This window comes from Cibotium barometz, chromosome 59, assembly GCF_041138505.1.
Source record: "Cibotium barometz isolate CiBa-2024 chromosome 59, ASM4113850v1, whole genome shotgun sequence".
Taxonomy (NCBI): Eukaryota; Viridiplantae; Streptophyta; class Polypodiopsida; order Cyatheales; family Cibotiaceae; genus Cibotium; species Cibotium barometz.
In genome coordinates, this window is record NC_141104.1 from 20450957 (window position 1) to 20472214 (window position 21258).

Here is a 21258-nt window from a genome sequence, read left to right on the forward strand (position 1 = left end):
ACCAACATTCCCCTAATTTGAGCTACTTTTCGTTGTCTTTTTCTTCTTCTGGGTCAGTGAGATCATCGTGTGCCAGTGTAGATGCTCATACATTCCCTTTAAGTTGGCTGCAAGGTATTCATCCCAACAAAACTCTCACTCCAGAACATTAGGTGTTCCCCATGCATAAAATATGTTTCACTAGCTGTTTGGAAGCCTTTGTTTGTGATTTTGAAGTTACAATAAACAACAACATTAATTAGAATACAGTTTGTACTGAATATAAAAAACTTGGACCACCTCCAAGCATTTGGCTTTTGGTGCTGATATGTACATTGAAGCTCTTAAAACTCCATCATCCATGGTACAAATATATAGACCCTTCTGTATTATTGTCTAAAAGAAGAAGAGGGCTAGCAATCTATACTGGAAATTGCAGAACCCTAACTTAGGCTTAAAGATATATATTCCAGTACAATCATTATGGACAGTACTTCAAATCCATATGAGTGAATCTGAAAAAGAATATACATAAAACTGTGCTAAGTGTACAGATGAAGTCTATGCTTTTACGGTTTTTGCATTGTTGATTATGTCGTTGATTAATGTATCATTCATAGGACCCCTTTCTAGTACAGCAGCCGCTCCCATGCCTGAACCTGAAAAGCAATCACAAGATGACTGATAACTTCTCTTGGTCTTTAGAGGCAGTGGAGGTTGTATGGAGGAGACCGGACAGGTGATGCAATGTCAAAAGTTTTACCAATGCACATTGATACAACTCCATATTTGCAAGTATTGCCTCGTCGCTGCATCTCGTAAAGAAGGGTGGCAGCACACCTCGCGCCTATTACCAAAACCATGTGTGCAAGGAGGAATCAGTCCATGCTTTTATCAATACGCCAGATCATCAACAAACATAGGCATTGGCTATGATCAACAAACATAGGCATTGGCTATAAGCTTGTTTGCCATCATTGTGAGGTTTGTTAGCTCGACCATGGCAAAAAATGTGTGGATAGGTGTAACATGATAGGTCTTCAATCTATCTGATTTCCATGTGATATGAGCCAATTCTTTAAATTAGTAAGCAAACTCAAGTGTAGCTTTTCTCCTTGTTGGTCAGATTTCATGAGTGTTAAATGGCATACATCAACAACAACAACATCATCATCATCAACACCCCCCCCCCCCCCCCCCCCCCCAAAAAAAAGAAGAAGAAAAAGAACGAAGAAGAAGATAAACAAGCTTTTAACACCCCATTCTGATAGGACGAGTTCGAAGGAGCCCAACTGCACAGGTTGTATTGCTTTTTTGCTTGTGACAGCTACAAATCCTATCTACTATATGCTACAAACCCTGTAACACGTTTCCTCGGATATCATTAGGGGCCATAGAGGTTATATGAGGACAAGGCCAGGCCTATTTTATGTGCGAGCTCAATTGTTTTTTGTGTGAAAGGTAGAAATTGTAAGATGTGTAGTGACTGCCTACAAACAGCCTCTATCATAAGAAACTTACCAGTAGATCCAAGAGGATGACCAAGGGCCATCGCCCCACCATTCACATTGACCAAGTCCATGTCAAGACCTAGCTCTTTGCAGCAATAAACGTACTGTGAAGCAAAGGCCTGGGCACCAAAAAGAAAACACAAACACCATCTTGTCAAAATTTGTAAAAAGGAATAGCTAACATCCCATTCAGGCGTGCGCAATGTAAAGTGCCCAAGTTTGCATTCAAGATCTCAAAAAGATGAAATAAGGGGTTTTTTTAATACAGTTTTGGCCCACATATATATGTCGTATTTGAGGTATGTATGTATGTTTATATGTACTATGTAGGTAGATTTCTATGTAAAGTATGTATGTAGGTATGTACATATGTAGTGTATAAATTATGAAGATTCTACTTACAGATATATATTGACTCAATGGGTACTTTTATATGATTTTAGACGAAGTTTGTAAAGAAATATTCACAAATATTCAAAAGAAAGGGGGTTTCAAAAACTCTTTGAACACGCAATATAAAGGGTGGTTTTCAAGTAGTGGAACCCCATTAGCATTGCAACCACAACCTCATTTATTTCAAAGAGACTGATATCTTTCAACTGCAAACCAGCTTGCTTTACAGCTTTGGGTATTGCAAAAACAGGCCCAATTCCATTCACCGCTGGATTCACACCAACAGCTGCAAAACTTCTGCACAGGTAAAAAATAAGACCCAAGAAAGAGGGCTATGGTTTCATAAACTAACAAGAAGGAGTGTTAGCACATAAAGATATTATAGAAAGTGCCAAAATGTATAGAAATGAACCCAACTTGAAAATCCCCAGTATTGGGATCCCCCGTCGGACTGCCAAACCCCTTTTCATTAGAAGCACTGCACTCGCACCATCGCTCACTTGACTAGAGTTTCCTGAGAAAAAAGAGTGAGTTTGTTTACTCTCTCTCTCTCTCTCTCTCCCGATGTCCCAAACTCCCTGGACCTCGCCAGCAACATAGACATCAGCCCCAGCCTGAGGAGATCTTGGAGAGGCATAGAGCCACCTTCCCACACCCAGCAGATCTGCAGAGCCTTCTACAGGATACCCCCATGCTTGATATCATTGATGGCCCCCTCCTCCTACAGAGGGGTTAGCTCCATAGGCTGTATGATGATGACGGTCCCATTTTATATCGTATGGCTCAGATTTCACATTCCCAGCTCATAGCTCTCGTCTTTGTTTTCTTTTGTACCGTGATGAGATTATATAGACACTATTGTATCACTTTTGCTCTCATAGACCCATTGTGTCTATTGAAGACGTTTAATATCTCTCTCTCTCTCTCTCTCTCTCACACACACGCGCGCGCGCAAATGTATGGACACACTAAAAAACTGTGCACCGTATGGCCCGCTACTTCATCCAACGTAGTATCAATGTAAGGTTGTGGAATTGGGATCTTTGAAGGTTTAAGCATTTTTTTTTCTACACACATGCACGCGTGCACACACTCATGCGTGCCCAAAATACAATGTATACAACACATTGTTTGAACCTGCCGTGGTTGAACCATCTTTCTTGAATGCAGGCTTCAATTTGGATAGCTCTGCCATGTTCGCCTTGGGACGAATACCATCATCATTGGAAATGGTGATTTTTTTTTCTTGCCCAGTTTTTGCATCTATCAACTATCTCAGAAACATATGAAAGGAAATCAGAAGCTCTGCATGTTTCATTCTGCAATAGTGGGTTTCCTCAACCCTGGAAAGGAAACACCGGAAATTAACAATTTATAGCATCTACCTTTGTCTCCACAGGCACAATCTCATTTTCAAACTTTCCAGTGGAAGACGCTGATGATGCTCTCGTGTGCGACAACACCTGCAAAGCACTAAGTGTTTTAGAACACAGACCTCTAGGTGCGAATTACTGTTAAGGTAATTAATAGATAGAAGAGATAGTAAGAGCTCTCTCTCACAGCACTGGCATCTTGCTCCTCACGCGAAATACCATATGCAGCTGCAACATTTTCTGACATGAGTCCCATTGGAAGGAGGCAATCCTTTGCCCCTTGGTGCGTGTATACCTAGCAGTACATAATCCTAGTGATTTAAAGCAACATATAAAAAGGTTAAATTGTAAAGATGTTTCAGTCTTAGGAACTATTGTAGTTTTCAAAAATTGGTGAGATCATGTGTCATTAAGTTTATCTCAGCCCAAACACAAATGATATGTGATTATGCCTCAGGTTCTCATAACTAATGATGAAGATTCCTCTCGAGTGATGTGGTCACCAAGACGCCCCCGGCTCAGAAAGGCATCCACCCACTACCATGCAAAGACAGGTGGCCCAGATTTATGTTGGAAAAGAAAAGCAATCGAGATCTTGAATGCAATGGAAGTGCAACATAGTCGATACACAGAGAAGGAGAATAGTTGGCGGTTGAAGAGCTCTCATGTAACTAGTGAGAGAATAATAATTAACCAAAAGGTTTAACACCTAAAACAAAGGCCCAAAAGGGGTCCAAGTAATGTGTGCCATGTGTCCCTAAAAATATGGCTAAAGTAGCTATAAGGTTTAAAAACCATCAAACTAAGGCCTAATGCGCCTAGAACTAATAAAGCCTAACTCCTACATACATGTCCACTACAAAATGTATCTCTTACAAATCCCCCATCTAGAGGGAAGTACAGAGTAGATCAATCCCCACATGGAATCAAGCCCAAAGCTTTGCGGAAAGCTTCAAACTTCTCTCGAGGAAGCGCCTTGGTGAAGAGATCTGCCACGTTGTCCTGTGATGGACAATAGATGAGGCTAATGTCACCTACATGAAGCCTCTCCCGCACATAGTGATAATGCACTTCTATGTGCTTGGTCCATGTGTGAAAAAATGAATTTATCGCAACAGCCATAACACTCTTAAGTACCTGTAAGAAGGGGAGTAGCACCCCGCTAATGGCATGCATATAGGTCATCAAGTAACCTCCTCAGCCATATGCACTCAACCATGGCTCTGAAGACTGCTCTGTACTCAGCTTCACATGTAGAAGTAGCCATAGTAGGTTGCTTTTTGCTAACCCAAGATATGAAAGAATTGCCTAGCAAGAAACCAAATCCATTGGTGGACTGTCTAGTATCAAAGTCTCCAGCCCAATTTAACTTGTAAGCATAAAGCTTTAAAATCAGTCCCCTTGGCATAAAATATCTCATAAGATTGAGTGCCTTGGGTCAAAAACAGCCCTCTAAACTGTCCGGAACAAGAGAGAAATGCCACCTACTGCCCATTGTATGTCCGGTGCAAGGGGAAGAGAGAGAATCTGCCCGCTGCCCGCGGTATGGCCAGCAATCTGACCAGTCAGCTCCCCCTTCTGTACGGCCAGCAAACTTGCAAGAAAGAGGGGAAAAGTTGGCGCCTGCTAAAGACTGGGTGAAGAGGAGAACAAACAGGACCTGTACGGCCAGCGCAAAAGAGGAGAAAACAGGCTGCCCCACTGCTGCACCTGTACGGCCGTGAAAGATAGAGAGGAAAAGCCTGCCCGTCAGCCCTCGCCTAGAAGAGAAGGGCCTGCTGCCTTCTGTACGGACAGCGCTCAGGAGCCAAGGAGAAGGAGAGGGAGAGAACACTTCTCCACTGCTGCCCGCCTACTCCATGGATGCGCATACCCCCAAGAGATAAAAAAGAGGGGAAACCAAACTGTCCGACTGCTGCCCCACTGCTATACGCATCTTTGCCCCTTCATAAAGTCGACCCCCTCCTCTATTTCCAGCCTATCTTTGCTTTTCCCATGTTAAAAGTGGCAAACCCACCAAAAATACCACAAACCTCTGATTTTGGGAGATAAAAGAGGCGCCCACTTAAAGTGTTCACACATGGTTAAAAAAATTAGGTCCACCTCATATACATGCTCCTTGTTCAAATCCCCATATGTCCACCCACTTGTAAATAAGTGTGAACAAAAATCCTTATAAACCATATAAGTGAGTAAAATCCTGTAAAGTCATGTCTTGTAAACCGCCTTCATGTAGAAATATGCCAGATAAGCCTTCACACACGGTCTGTGACAAAACTTGGCTTTACGCAGGCGTCTTCCATCCTGTGGCTTTGTTGCTCCTGTGAAAAAATCCCCGTTCACACCTTGGTTCTACCTAGTGTATAAAACACTGGTCGAGACTGGTGAGGGACCAAATGGTGACATCCCCTCCATCTTTTAAAGCAGTTGTCCGCAACTGTATAAACCTGGTACTATCCTTCAAGAATAGCAGATCCGAAGTCAGATACGGGCACAAGAGCCAACCGTATCAAGAAATTGTATCCTTATCGTGAGTCAATAACTCTGATAATAACCAAACACAGGCACAAGAGCCAACTGTGTCCTAAATATTCATAAATCCATAAGCCGCTTTTCTGAATGTTCAGGGATGTTGAATCCTTCCCAAAACATAAGTACGAAATGAGCACCAGGATTGCTAGTCATGTCCTGTCATGTCAGGCTCCATAAGCCATACGTGTTTTCGTCATGTCAAGCCTCAGAAGTCACACATGTTTTGTCATGTCAAACTTCACAAGCCACACATGCTCTGCCATGTCAAACCTGACAAGCCATACACATGTCAAGCCTCAGAAGTCATAAATGCTCTGCCATGTTAAGCCTCACAAGCCATACATGTTACCATGTCAAGCCTCAAAAGTCATACATGCTCTACCATGTCAAACCTCACAAGCCACACATGCTCTGCCATGTCAAACTTCACAAGCCATACATGTTACCATGTCAAGCCTCAGAAGTCATACATGCTTTGCCATGTCAAACCTCACAAGCCATACATGCTTTGCAATGTCAAACCTCACAAGCCACACATGTTACCATGTCAAGCCTCAGAAGTCATACATGTTGTGCCATGTCAAACATCACAAGCCATACATGTCACCATGTCAAGCCTCAGAAGTCATACATGACCTCTTGCCATGTCAGTGGGCTCACACCAGAGTCCTTCCTAGGGATCCATCCACATACATGCAAAAGAAATGTGCCATGGTATGATTGATGTGAGAAATCCTTCTCCGCAAAGTCGCCACAATAAGCACATGTTCACACAAGCCAAGGAAGCTCAACTGGCACGTTGTGGTCGAGGACAGCCCTGCATATCTTCGACCAACCATACGAGCGTAGAATACTTGCTATGTTGGTTTCAAAACAAGTCACATACTAGAATCAGCCAATCCATGATACTGATAAATAATTCATAATCTTGTAACCGCATATGCGACATATTCTAGCGTCCCATACCACTAGAATACCCCCCATATGAGATCCTTGAGTAGGCGATAGTTCTAGCATCCCATACTGCTAGGAGCCTCCAATACACAAGACTAAAACCATAAACTATTTATCAAAACCATAGAAAAACCTTTTCCAGAACCAACAAGTAGTTATAGGCGCTGCGGCCATAAGAAAAGTAGAGATGCATTCCAGAAAAACTCAAGACGTTGTTATCTAAAAAAAATCTTTGCTTTCCTGAAACACACTCAGAAGAACACACTTGCTCCTTGCACTTTCATGCGAGGGTGAGTTTGCTTAAAAACCCAAAAACAATTCAGAGTATATACATAGATTGCTTGAACCAAAAAGAAGAAGTACAACTTACAAAAAAAGTAGTACTTAACCAAAAAGGGAGCATGACCATCGGAGGATCCCAAAAAGTATGGCTCAAGCTATGCCAAAAACTATCCTCATGTACAAAAAGTTGCTCCACAAAGCAAAAAAAATCCTCGATAATAGATGATCTTAGAGCTCCTGAGACTCGGCTGCATACTCGTCTCTGAATCACTCAAAATGATTAATTTTGCACAGTGATGTGACTCATGGCCACAGAGGCCACAATATCCACAAGTAGGGAAAAATGGTAATGGCTTTTGGGCTTTCTGTAAACTGTGGGGACCAAGAATCTGATCAAACTGGAAGCCAATACCGTTTTTAACTTTGCGCCTTGGTTTTGTTCTCTTTCGAGGAACTTCCTCAAAGCCCGGAGGAAGATCAAGAATCCTCTCCAAATCCTCGTGCCTATCCGAAGGAGTCATCGAAGAAGATCTAGCTCTCTTCTTTTCGTAGCAGGAGTTTCAGTCTATATCCTTTGGTGGTTGGTTCCTGTGTTGTAGAGGAGGATCTGGAATGATATGTTGGTTAACAGAATTGACTTGGATATCCCCATTCTCCCAAAGATATCTATAAGATAGATCTCTAGGATTTTCTGCATATACTTGAGCAAGATCCCCAAAGATGTCCATAACACCTCGATCTCGAGCCACTCTGCCCTAAATAAGTCTATTAACATAGGGGTCCCTTCTATAGAGTGTCAATAAGGCTTCTTTTTCAGCCAATCACTTCGACAGTTTATCCAATTCCTCACAAAAGGATTGTTGCTGTTTGTCAAGAGTCTCATGAAGTATGATAGTCATCTGCTCAAGAAGCTTGTCTAGATTAATACTCAACAAAGCTGACCTGTCCATGATAGAGAGGCTATCGAACCCGGATTCCACCAAGATCTTTTCCTTCCCAAGTGTTGCTGTCAAGCCTAGTTTGCTAGAAAGGTTGAGCTCTGATACCAATGTAACCGGACGGGAACCCGGAGCGATGGACAGACACTTCAGATGCCCAACAAAAGATGTGAAGACGCAGCGGAAATGATAATAAACAATACTAAAAGGAACACAACACTGAGCTGGAGTGGCCGGCTCCTCGTAGGAACTTCTTTATTGATTGAGAAGCTTTACAAAATACCAAGGTGCAAGTGTGAACAACACCAGATCTTTCCACAAACTTCCTCAACAAACACTTGCATAGGAATCAAAACACAATCTTGTGTCTCCAAATACAGTCCCTGATTTGGCCGAGCTGTTGTACCACTGTACAACCTGAGCAAAAAGGGAGAGAAGTCCTTCCTGGCCACTATACCACTGTACGGCCTGCCACAATACTTTGATAAGTCCACGATCCACGAAGATCCTCCCAAAATCTGTGCAAAGGTAGTTCAAAAACAGCCCTCTAAACTGTCCGGAACAGGAGAGAGAAATGCCGCCTACTGCCCACTGTATGTCCGGTGCAAGGGGAAGAGAGAGAGAATCTGCCCACTGCCCACGGTATGGCCAGCAATCTGACCAGTCAGCTCCCCCTTTTGTACAGCCAGCAAACTGGCAAGAAAGAGGGGAAAAGTTGGCGCCTGCTGAAGACTAGGTGAAGAGGAGAACAAACAGGACCTGTACGGCCAGCGCAAAAGAGGAGAAAACAGGCTGCCCCACTGCTGCACCTATACGGCCGCGAAAGATATAGAGGAAAAGCCTGCCCGTCAGCCCTCGCCTAGAAGAGAAGGGCCTGCTGCCTTCTGTACGGACAGCGCTCAGGAGCCAAGGAGAAGGAGAGGGAGAGAACACTTCTCCACTGCTGCCCGCCTACTCCATGGATGCGCATACCCCCAAGAGATAAAAAAGAGGGGAAACCTAACTGTCCGACTGCTGCCCCACTGCTATGTGCATCTTTGCCCCTTCATAAAGTCGACCCCCTCCTCTATTTCCAGCCTATCTTTGCTTTTCCCACGTTAAAAGTGGCAGACCCACCAAAAATACCACAAACCTCTGATTTTGGGAGATAAAAGAGGCATCCACTTAAAGTGTTCACACATGGTTAAAAACAATTAGGTCCACCTCATATATATGCTCCTTGTTCAAATCCCCATATGTCCACCCACTTGTAAATAAGTGTGAACAAAAATCCTTATAAACCATATAAGTGAGTAAAATCCTGTAAACTCATGTCCTGTAAACCGCCTTCAGGTAGAAATATGCTATATAAGCCTTCACACACGTTCTGTGACAAAACTTTGCTTTACACAGGCATCTTCCATCTTGTGGCTTTGCTGCTCCTATGGAAAAATACCCATTCACACCTTGGTTCTACCTAGTGTATAAAACACTGGTCGAGATTGGTGAGGGGCCAAATGGTGACATTGGATGTATCTAAACACTCGCTTCACACCTTGCCAATGCTTTGTCCCTGGGTTGTGCATAAACTTACTTAACAGGGATACACCATAAGAAATATATGGCCTTGTGTTGCATAAGTATATGAGAATCGAACAGCCTGGCTGTAAATAGTAGCATCAAAAGGCTCACCTACATCAAAGCTACTAAGCCTCATACCTACCCAGTTGGACTACTTTGAAACCCATGGCTGGTCAAATGTGCAATGTATACCATGCTCTTGGTACTTGCTTAAGTCCATAAAGTGCCTTCTTCAAAAAACATACTTTGTGTTCATGACCTATAACCACAAAGCCAAGAGGCTGATGCTTGCTTAAGTCCATAAACTCCCTTCTTCAAATAACATACTTTGTTATACCATGCTCTTGGTGCTTGCTTAAGTCCATAAAGTGCCTACTTCAAAAAACATACTTTGTGTTCATGACCTATAACCACAAAGCCAAGAGGTTGATGCACATAGACCTCTTCCATAAGATCACCATTCAAGAACGTTGGCATGATATCCAATTGATGCATACTCCATCCATGGTGTGTTGTCACTGTAGTGACTATCCTAGTAGTCATCTTTGACGTAGGGACATGTCTTGGCAGCCCTAGGCATGCCCAAAAGGTAGCAACAAAACCCTAATCTATGCTACTATGACCTAACACCATGAAGGTGTCAGATGATCAAAAGAACCCTTGGCTGAGCCTTATATAGGCATGTGGACACCAACTCATGCTGGCCGACTGCTGTCGGCCAGCATCAATGGTCATAAAATTCATAAATGCTATCGACCAACCCAAAACGGCTTGCACACTTAGCCGACCAAGTCTTGATCCATGGGGATCCTTTCTAGTGTCCTCCAGTGCCCTGCTCATGCCCTAACTAGTCTATTTATTTGCTGCCCTTCAGGGATTAGTCTTGGGATTAGCATGTCCATGTGCATGCACATGACATCCCCTTCTGCTAAACTTGATGACAGGATTCCAACTTCTGACCATGGATGACTCTCATCGTCCTTTGTCACCACATATGGTCTCCCATACCCGTCCTTCCCTTCCAGGCAACCTTTTCACTAAAAACCTTGCCTTAGGTATCTAAATCCACGGTATCTAAATCCACTCCAAATCAGATGAAGATCTATGCATTTGTTCCACTTTGTCCCCTTGCCTTCTTGCCTTGTCCCTGAACACTTGGTCTTCTTTCCTGAGTATTGAGTCTAGCATCCTCACTCCACCCCTTGGATGATCATCATCCCTTGGAAATATTTTCCTAAAAGCCTTTCCTGGTATGGCCCAAGTGACATCCGACTCACAAGGCTACCATTCCCCTTGGGTCTTGTGGAACCACCAACCAACCTCCTGGGAACTTTTTCCATGTCTTGTGTTACTCTCCTTGGACTGTGCACCTTCATTTGGGATACCATTAGTGCTTAGCATTGCTAAACCTGAAGCTCTGATACCAAGGTTACATGCGCGGAAGCTCTATGTCTTCTTTTAGCCCTAAACACCTTTCATAGGAAGACATAGATGCAAAACGCAAAGGAGAGACAGAGAGAAGGAAGAGAGATAGCTGTAATTTCAGTATATTCATATAGTACAAAAAGGTACATGTCTTGGCAGCCCTAGGCATGCCCAAAAGGTAGCAACAAAACCCTAATCTATGCTACTGTGACCTAACACCATGAAGGTGTCAGATGATCAAAAGAACTCTTGGCTGAGCCTTATATAGGCATGCGGACACCAACTCATGCTGGCCGACTACTGTTGGCCAGCATCAATGGACATAAAATCCATAAATGCTGCCGACCAGCCCAGAATGGCTTGCCCACTTAGCCAACCAAGTCCTGATCCATGGGGATCCTTTTTGGTGTTGTTCAGTGCCTCGCTCATGCCCTAACTGGTCTGTTTATTTGTGCCTTCAGGGATTAGTCTTGGGATTAGCACATCCAGGTGCATGCACATGACACCTTTGACCGCCATTTCCTTCAAAGATCTATTCTTGCGTTCGGCCACACCATTTTGTTGAGGTGTGTATGGCACCGTACACTAATGCTTAATCCCCTTTTTATGCAAAAAATCCTTGAATGCATTTGACATGTATTCACCTCCTCTATCAGTGCAAAGAGTATGAATTTTGCACCATGTCTCATTCTCAACCAAAGCTACATAACGCTAAAAATGCATGAATATCTCAAACTTTTCCTTCATGGGAAACACCCATGTGAACCTAGTGTAGTCATCTATGAATGTGACAAAAAATAGATGTCCACCCAAAGATGGTGTCCTCATAGGACCAGAAACATCACTATGAATGAGTTGAATTTGCTATCAGCTCTCACTAAACCATCTCTTGGGAATGGCTTTGTATGCATTTTGCCAAGAATGCAAAATTCACAAACATGATCAATTGGGATCTTTATACGAGGCATACATTCCATCATATTATGCTTTTGCAAAAGCATCAAACTTCTGAAATTTACATGCCCAAACTTGGCATGCCATAATTCATCTACCTTCACTCCATGTCCATCTAATGCAATCGAACATATTTGATGTGTTTGTTTGTCGTAGGTATCCAACCTATACAAACCATTGCAAAGTTAACCTGTGGATATAATCTGGAACTCGTTCTTAGGGTCCTTGATGAGACATTTCTCACCCACAAACTCCCTGCTTGGCAAGAGAAGACACTGACATTAAGTTCTTCTTTATGCCTGGCACAAACAACACATCATTGATGCAACTCTGCATTCCATTGGCCAATACCAAAGGCACCATGCCTATACCTTTAACAAAGATCGGAGATGCCTCGGACTAAAACCTACTAAGGCTGAGGCACCACACAGACAAACTATTGCGGCAGCAGCAGCTCGAGATGTGGGATATACAGAGACATCTATCACTCATCACCTCTATGGCTCCCACCAAAGAGCCTCGGTTGACACTCAGCCTATACAACACCCATCACGACATGGACCAAGATAGAGCAAGATATACCTAGATGAATCCAGGAACATGCCCAAATTCACCTTATAAGAAAGTGCAATTTATAACCTCATGGTAGTCATCCACAAGAGAATAAACCATCAACTCTATCATGCATAGTATGGACTAGATACTACGACATCCCCACTAACGTCATCAATGCCAAATAGTAGGTATAGAACTTGGTATCAATCTATGCTCCCACACACACACACCCCACGCGCACACACAGCATACATTCATACAAAGGTCTGTGTACTGAGTTTCTGTCAGAGCTCCAGAGATACAGGAGAAAGATAGAGCAAGATGCCTCATGGAGTAAGCACCCCCCTATGTCACATGCACACAGCTTAGAGCTCCAAGATAGAGCAAGATGCCTCCATGGAGTAAGCACCCCCCTATGTCACATGCACACAGCATGCCATGCTAATCCCTAATCTATTCATTCATTAGGAAGCAATTGAGACATTCATTTAGTACATTATCATCCAGTCGACAAGCATTTACAATATATCTAGTCGGCAACATCCAAGGGTGCCACATCAGCAACCCGACCCCACGTGTGAAAATGTAGCATAAAACATGTACTTTTAACAATCGTGGGTATTTTCTACAGGCCAACAACATTTCTACAAGCTGACTTGTATCATGGGAGCCTATATAAGGCATATCCATCATTGTACATAATTCCTCTCTCCCTCTTGGAGATTGGTCATAGGTAGTCATCATTTGAAGTAGAAGTCATATTTTGGAAGGCCATTGGCCTAGCATACATGTAACCTTTTCACATGCATATTACATATACCGAGGTAGTCATCATTAGAAGTAGAAGTCATATTTTGGAAGGCCATTGGCCTAGCATAGATGTAACCTTTTCATATGCATATTACATATACTGAAAACTCTCTCTCGCTCTCTCTCTCTCTCATGCGTTTTGTATTAAGGTTCCTACACAGTGCTTAAGGGCTGCGATTAAAGGCATGAAGGCTTCTGCTATGTCACATTGGTATCAGAGTAGCCTTGGCCATACCCCGGACAAGTAGCCTTGTTCATACCCCGCCACACCCTCCCTACCTTCATTGTGCCAGGAGACCAACCTGCACCTAGGGGCATCATACTCGCACCACGAGGGCATTTTCGTAGTTCTCAAGGGCATTGTCATAAGGTGTGTACATGTCCAAGCAAAACACAATCATTTAAGAAGCATTAGGAAGGTGAGGCATGCATTAGGTGAATCCTCAACATTAGACCATGGAGGTTAGGTCCTCAAAGGAGTACCTCAGTGGCTTTCCAAAAAAAGGAGGTGCAACCTCAGTAAGAAGTCATGAGTGCATTAAGACACAAGGGTATGCAAGCAAGGGGACATCATTGGAACAAGATGCATATTTTCAACGCCAATAATGGAGCGAATTCAAAGGTATGACAGGGATTTCAGTTAAGTTGCCAAGGAAGAAGTATGACAATAACAATCAACCAAAGTCAGAAGATAGTGAAAGTTGGATTCCCATCATCAAGCTCAGCAAGAGGGGATGTCACGTGCACATAGCGTGCCATGCTAATCCCTAATTTAATCCTTCATTAGGCAGAAATTTAGGCATTCATTTAGGATATTATCAGCCAATCTGCAAGAATTTACAACAGTATATCTAGTCGGCAATATCCAAGGGTGCCACATCAGCAGCCCAACCCCACACGTGTGAAAACATAGCATAAAACATGTACTATCGTCAGTCGTGGGTATTTTCTATAGGCCGACTTGTATCATGGGAGCCTATATAAGTCATATCCATCATTGTACATAATTCATCTCTCCCTCTTGGAGATTGGTCATAGGTAGTCATCGTTAGAAGTAGAAGTAATATTTTGGAAGGCCATTGACCCAACATACATGTAACCTTTTCATATGATATTGTAGAAAACACAGAGGTCCAAGCTATGGAGGTTGGAACAGCTTCATGATGTGCATGTGTGCATGTAGGAGATTAGGCTTGAGGGAGAAGAGATATGGAGCTCAAGCCATGGCTGTGGAGTACAAGGGTAGAGAGAGAGAGAGAGAGAGAGAGATGCAACAGAACTCTAGTATGAGAGAGAGATTGCACAACTTGAATGGTACTCATTAGATGTAAGAACCCAAGTACACCAAACAAGACATAAACAGCCTTCCACACCACTGAGGGATTGATATTTCCAACACCCCCCCTCGGACCGAAGGTGGTGAGAGGCAACCTAGCCATGCGCACCTCCCGTGCCATAACTATTCCCTCAATCAGCTTATGACCCGTCCCACACTTGACAGTCAAGTGTCAGAATTTTGGAAATTACGCCGAAAAAGGATCTTCATCAGCATCGAGGGGAGAATCTTCCTCACATTTTAGTTTTTACTTATGTTTGGGTCAACAGTTCTCTGCTTGGGTTGTCCCCCAAAATCTAATATTTTGGATGTCATTTTGGAGTTGTTGTAATGCCTTGATGCTATAAAAGGCAAAGATGTATTCTTATCCTAGTTAGAAGTCAGGAAGGGTGACTAAGCAATAATCTCAGCTTCTGCAAGGAGTAGAAGCTTCGTGATTGTACTTGCAGTGCTGCTGGCTGAAATCGTTTTTGGCAAGATGGTGGCCAGGGCAGAGGACCTAAGGGAAGGGTAGAAGTCGTCCATGGTACTTTATCTCAAAAGAATAATGATATGATCAATTATTACCTTGCTCAGCATGTGTTGTTTGTAGAAGCTTGTTGTCCTTTAAGACATGGAGAGGGTCAACAACACTTGATGCAAAAGAAGAAAAAAAACAGGCTACACGTAGGAGGAGATGATGAAGCTCTTCGAAGAAGAGCACAAAGAGATTCTGGAGAGGCTTAGAAAACGCCAGGAGTGGCTGGGAAGGGCCGTGGATGAGAAGGCGAGAAGCAGGCTGATGAGCCGTCTCAAAAAACGCTGATGAGCTGTCTCAGAAAATGCAGGCAAGAAGTAGCCGAAGAAAAACCGCAACATCCAATGGCGTCCAGCGAGCCAAGGAGCATGTGACGAGGCAGCCAGCATGGCGGAGGAGGAAGGGCGGAGGCCTGTAGTGCAAGCTCAAGCGGACCCGAGGCAGGCCAGGGGAGGCGTGGTGAAGACCCCAGGCAAGGCTGGCAAACTCACCCCACTAGTGACACACCTGACAATGGTGCATGGTGGCGGACTTCCAGTGGAGCAAGCCTTGGACAGCTGGGCACAGAATAGGTCGGTGGGGATTCACAGAGATGGTGGATGGCGGCGCTTCAAGGTGGCAGTGGGATGTGGCCAGTGGCGTGCAGAGGCCCAAATAACACACACAACAGCCTTAGCTAGTGGCAAACAGATGCAAGGATCAAAAGACAAAACAAGGTGGCCATGGTTGGAGATAAAAATGTAGAGGACTGATGAGCTTGCATGGCTATGATACCATGTAGAAAACACAGAGGTCCAGGCTATGGAGGTTGGAACAGCTTCATGATGTGAATGTGTGCAAGTAGGAGATTAGGCTTGAGGGAGAAGAGATATGGAGCTGAAGCCATGGCTGTGAAGTAGAGGGAGAGAGAGAGAGAGAGAGAGAGAGAGAGAGAGATGCGATAGAGGGAGACAGAGATTGCACAACTTGAATGGTACTCATTAGATGTAAGAAAGAAGGACCCGAGTACATGCTTTTATAGGCACTGGAGCCTTATCTTTTGACCCGGAGTTCACACCAAACAAGACCTAAACAGCCTTCCACACCACTGAGACTTTGATATTTCCAACACATATTACATATACTGAAAAGCACTCTCTCTCTCTCTCTCTCTCTCTCTCTCAGATGACACAGGGTGATACAGTTTGAGGATTGGAGGTGCTTGGGCATGTACTTGATGGAGCTCCGACGACACAAGGATGTAGTGTTGAGGCAGCATGCTGAGAGACAACCCCGGCTCCGACAGGACACCTCACAGAGAACCATCACAGATTTCTTTGTGGTACACACATCCACATCAGAATCCACTGCCCACAACAGTTCCTCTACTATGACATTAGAGGCCACCACCCGTACTCAAGCTCCAGCTCCACGCCCCAGAGGAGTTCTTAGCGAGAGAGCTCGATCCATTCTGCGAGCTAGACGTCCTTGACCCAGAGCATCATCAAGTCCCTCCACCACACAGAGAGATTCGTGAGGTTCTCTGCCAACATGACACGCTCCCATCACATAGGCCTGACATTCACTCCACCATCAGATTGGTTCTAGCCGAGGCAGGTATCGTCATTAGCTGACCACAGCATATCTCACTCTACACAGGATCATCTGTTGATCACATGTGCGGTCAGATGTTTTCATTTTACTTTTCCTTTCCGTTTTCCATGGCTCAATATATCCATGGTACCATTGTATTACTTTTGGTCTCATAAGCCCTTGGGGTCTTCCGTAGACGTTAATATAACTCTCTCTCTCTCTCTCAAGGATCAGACAGGGTGCTTAAGGGCTGCGATTAAAGGCATGAAGGCTTACGCTATGTCACACCCTAGACCTGTGGCAGACTAGCACCACACACCTGAGAATCCTTTGAGACAAAGCACGGTTTCTCTAGGGAGCCAGACGCCCCTGGCCTTGGCGACCTAGAAACTCCACTCGCCAGCCCCGATCCAGACTTGCTTTAGCAACATAGTGAATTAGCCCCACAGGTGGTGGATATTGTGGCTAAGTACACAACATCGTTCATGAGGAGGACGTCACATTGTAAGTTCAGATACATGCAGTTCTTCTGCTGCCTACTTTATTTGTGGATACACAAGGTCTAGGTAGTACTATGTGCGCCTGTGTATCCTTTTGACAGCCAGTCTTTTACTTTTTTCATGTTGTCTTGACATCCAGTTTACTCATGGATCACATCATGTAACAGGTTTTGGTCTCATAGACCCTTCAGGACTTTTGTAGACGTTAATAAAATCTTTCTTTCTTTTTCTAGGCGGATAGGATTTTCCTTTCATTTATGAATCATATGTACTACCTTTTGGGTCTTCAGAAGACATTGATACAATCTTTCTCTCTCTCTCTACTTACAATATACACATAAACATATATTTCCTATGGACATTAAAAGTTAAAACATGCATGTGAATTCTCAGTATAAGACTTTGTTCATCATTTGCAATTCTTTTCATATTTAATCGGTACCTTTGGGTTTATCTGCCCCTTCCATCCAGGGCTATAATCTGAAGTCATTGACTCCACACCTGCACCAATTCCTATTGCAGAGGAAAACGTTGAATTAAAAGCTGTGAAATTGAAGATGTGCAGCCTTCTCTCAAATTATTTTTGCTAACCAAAACATGTTAGGCCAAAAAAAACCTCTGTAGCTCAAACCTTAATGAGGCAGTAAGTGAAGCATGTAAGAAGATTAGACTACATTAACAGAGGGAGACTGCATATTGAAGGGGCGGGAGGGGTGGTTCAACATCCACACTCTGCAGAGGCTCTCATAAAGCAGCCCAGTCTCCAAATCCAAAAAAAACACTATCCAACACTCTAATACTGCTCCCAGTGGCCACACCCTAAAGTGTGTGAATGAGATCTTTCTATACAGCCTGAAGATTTATGTTTGGGGGTGGCCCTCCCCTTAATGGCCTCCCTATAGCAAGCACACCAGATATGCCAAGCTGTAAAATCTTGAGGAAAGCGATCTCATGGTTTTGTAGGAGTTTGGCAAGCCTACATGGAAGTTCATTACATGAGGTTACCACTGCAACGCCATGCCCAGGCCATTCTCCTCTAATGCAAAGCAGGCCTTGTCTCCATGACCTACACAACAGAACCCAAGTTGATGAAAGTAGTTCCCTGAGGTGGCCCCACAGTTAATCGAGTAATCCTATGCCATACTTGCTAATCTCCTGGGCAGTCCAGCTCCTGCCAAGGTGGCCCCACGATATTGATCGAGCCATCATGCACCATACTTGCCAAAAGTCAATAGTGCTAGAGAAGGACGGTCTTATCTTTAACAACATCTTTGCCTAGATAGTAGAGAGATAACACCAGAGGGACTCTTGTGTGAGCAATGGAATAAATTTGACTGTTTAAGTTGAGGTAGCACCATGCAACGCCACGCCCGTGCCATTCTCCTCTAATGCAAAGCAGGGCTTGTCTCCATGACCTACACAACAGAACCCAAGTTGATGAAAGTAGTGCCAAGGTGGCCCCACAGTCAACTGAGTAATCCTATGCCATACTTCCTAATCTCCTAGGCAGTCCAGCTCCTGTCAAGGTGGCCCCAAGATATTGATCGAGCCATCATGCATCATAATTGCCAAAAGTCATTAGTGCTAAAGAAGGACGGTCTTATCTTTAACATCTTTGCCTAGATAGTAGAGAGATAACACCGGAGGGACTCTTGTGTGAGCAGTTGAATAAATTTTAAAAGTTAAGGTATCACTATGTTACTCAAAAGCTCATACCAATATCATAAAAGCCTGCTTTGATACATGCTACAACATCCGCGATTGCTTGTAGACCTGACCCACATTGTCTATTTAAGCTGCGAATGGGTACCTTCTCTGCAAAACCGTAAAAAGTATCAGCCTTTCAAGCCACAAAAAAACCCAAAAAACAGTGAAAAGACCATCAAAATGCAAAAAGAGAGAACTAACATGGAGCTCATCCCGATTGCTTTGTCTGCCTTGTGTGGAAGGCAAATGAGTATGTCGTGTTTGGGCAGAAAGCGAAAAGTCGTCTACAAGCAAACACTAATTATTTTGCTACACGGCAGTGCAGCCTATGGTGCCCTCTTAATGGATGCTGGGATCGTGAGATAATATAGGCCAGGCATCTAGTGTAACCTTATTGCCTTGACAACAAGCGAGCTTGCAGGTCTCACAAAGGAGCTTACGACCAAGACATCCAACCGTGTGGTGACATTCAGTTGTTCACCTCACCAGGCATTTCATTTCATTTTCATCTTTTGTATTAATAGCTCTCGGAGATGCTATAGCCATCATTTCTGTTTTAAACAATCTGGAAATATTATCTTTCAAGAAGTGTGATGATCCTTCCATGCATTTAATGTCTCTGGTTCCCCTTAGGTCCCCTAAAATATTGTGAGTGGATGTAGTCCCACCATATATGAACTTGGACCTTTGGATAAGGACTTCCTCCAAGTCTTTCAAGCCGTGCTCTTGTTGGATGCCCGAGTATCCTCCTCAGCATCTGGCTCCAACCTTGGCACTAACCAGCATTTTGAAGGAAAATGTGAAGAAAGAGTCATCTAGTTTCCTCTTATCTAGTCTCTCATAATTCTATCCCTGTGCCTTGTCAGAATACGCAGCGGAGATGTTGACCAGATCTAGGAACACGAGCAAAACGCGTGCAGAAAAATAACAGCACAAAAGAGAGAGAAATAGAGGCGTGTAACTCTGCTCTATATACACAAGAAGATCCCGGGGTTGATACAAAAGTGGTGGGGAGCATGGGGCCTATTTATATGCCCCATGCATGCAGTCCGCCAGCGCTAGTGGCTCTCCACGACAGCATGAAGCAGTCGGCCAGCACAGAAAACTCCACGACTGCTGATTAGGCAGTCGGCCAGCCACACGACTACTGAATGGGCAGTCGGCCAGCCACCAGAGACTCCTGCCAACATCTGGCATCCATCCACACCACGGAAAAATGGGGAAAAATTCGGGGAGTGAGGAAAAATGATAAAACACCTCATAAGGGCGGGCACACCCACAACAAAGGCCCTGGTGTATAAAAATAGACAAGAGATGACTTCTAACACCCCCTCTCAGCTCCTGGCTGTGAAACCAACCACAAGGAGCTGGGGTGCCGCCTCAGCAAATCCTGAGATAGCGACTTCGTGAAGAGGTCCACCGTACTGTCCTCCGTCGAACAAAACTCTAGCAAGATGTCATCAGCAACGATCTATTCACGAACAAAGTGCCTCATAGGTTCCTCCAGTGGAAGCCCAAACCTGCAATGCAACCTCTGCATCCTCACCACCTCACAAGCAGCATCACAAGTAGCCCGGTACTCTGCCTCTGTCCTCGACAAGGCAAAAGATGACTGCCTCGTACTCCTCCGTAAAACTGCCCCTGGGCCTGAAGTAGATCTCCTCGTGTCCAGATCTCCTCCCAAACTGAGTCACTCCAACCGTGGAGTTGGACTCCATCAAACAATCCCCCTCTTGTGTACAAGAGTCCATGATCCTTCGCATGCCGCAGAAACCACAGGAAACGCAATCCTGCCTCCCAAAGAGTCATCCGCAACCATGAGCTCAACTGCCTCATCAGGAAGCTCCCGTCCAATCTGGTGTCCATCAACCAGATCAATGAACCATTCTGCTTCTGAGTCAAAAAGGCATCACACTGCTCACAAGGATCAAGACCTGTTACGGTGCAAAACCAAGTCCTGGAAACCTGCTGAAGACCACGCAAGGCCTTCTGAAACCTATCAACCATCCCCTCTGAATCCGGAACCACAAAGCCTGGAGAACCCACCTCTTTCTGCAAGTAATCAACTGCCACCTGCCTGGCTTTCCAAAAGGTCTCCGTGGAAAGAACATCCTCATCTACAAGAGTTTCTTTGTCCCGAATACTACAAGACATCAGAGCATAAGTTACCTATTCAGTTTCCGACTGACGAACACAAGAACTACCAACATCAGTACTGGAGAGTTCCTGCCAACTGCTGCCATCTCTACTGGCAAGCTATCCACCATCTGGTCTCGGAAAGCCTCTACCTGCAGCGTATCCACACTTAAGTGGCCATTACCAAACTGCCACTCATCACAAACCTGAGGACCTGGGAGAGA

At 44.3% G+C, this 21258-nt stretch overlaps 1 protein-coding gene across 5 annotated transcripts in view; it reads right to left on the minus strand.

The window, feature by feature from the left end:
* Positions 1-256: 256 nt before the first annotated feature.
* Positions 257-21258, minus strand: part of LOC147605582 (3-ketoacyl-CoA thiolase 2, peroxisomal-like) — a 113608-nt gene continuing 92606 nt past the window's right edge. For 4 of the 5 annotated variants that reach the window (XM_086793149.1, XM_086793152.1, XM_086793150.1 and 1 more), the window contains 10 exons: positions 18908-19006; positions 17634-17704; positions 3444-3551; positions 3269-3346; positions 3021-3153; positions 2301-2397; positions 2057-2180; positions 1501-1609; positions 743-826; positions 257-638 (listed from right to left, as the gene is read on the minus strand). In XM_086793149.1, coding sequence (XP_086649275.1) covers positions 541-638; positions 743-826; positions 1501-1609; positions 2057-2180; positions 2301-2397; positions 3021-3153; positions 3269-3346; positions 3444-3551; positions 17634-17704; positions 18908-19006 — 1001 coding nt within the window. In that variant the 3' untranslated portion in view covers positions 257-540. The remainder of the gene's footprint in view (positions 639-742; positions 827-1500; positions 1610-2056; positions 2181-2300; positions 2398-3020; positions 3154-3268; positions 3347-3443; positions 3552-17633; positions 17705-18907; positions 19007-21258) is intronic. The other variant, XM_086793153.1, reaches the window with a different exon arrangement.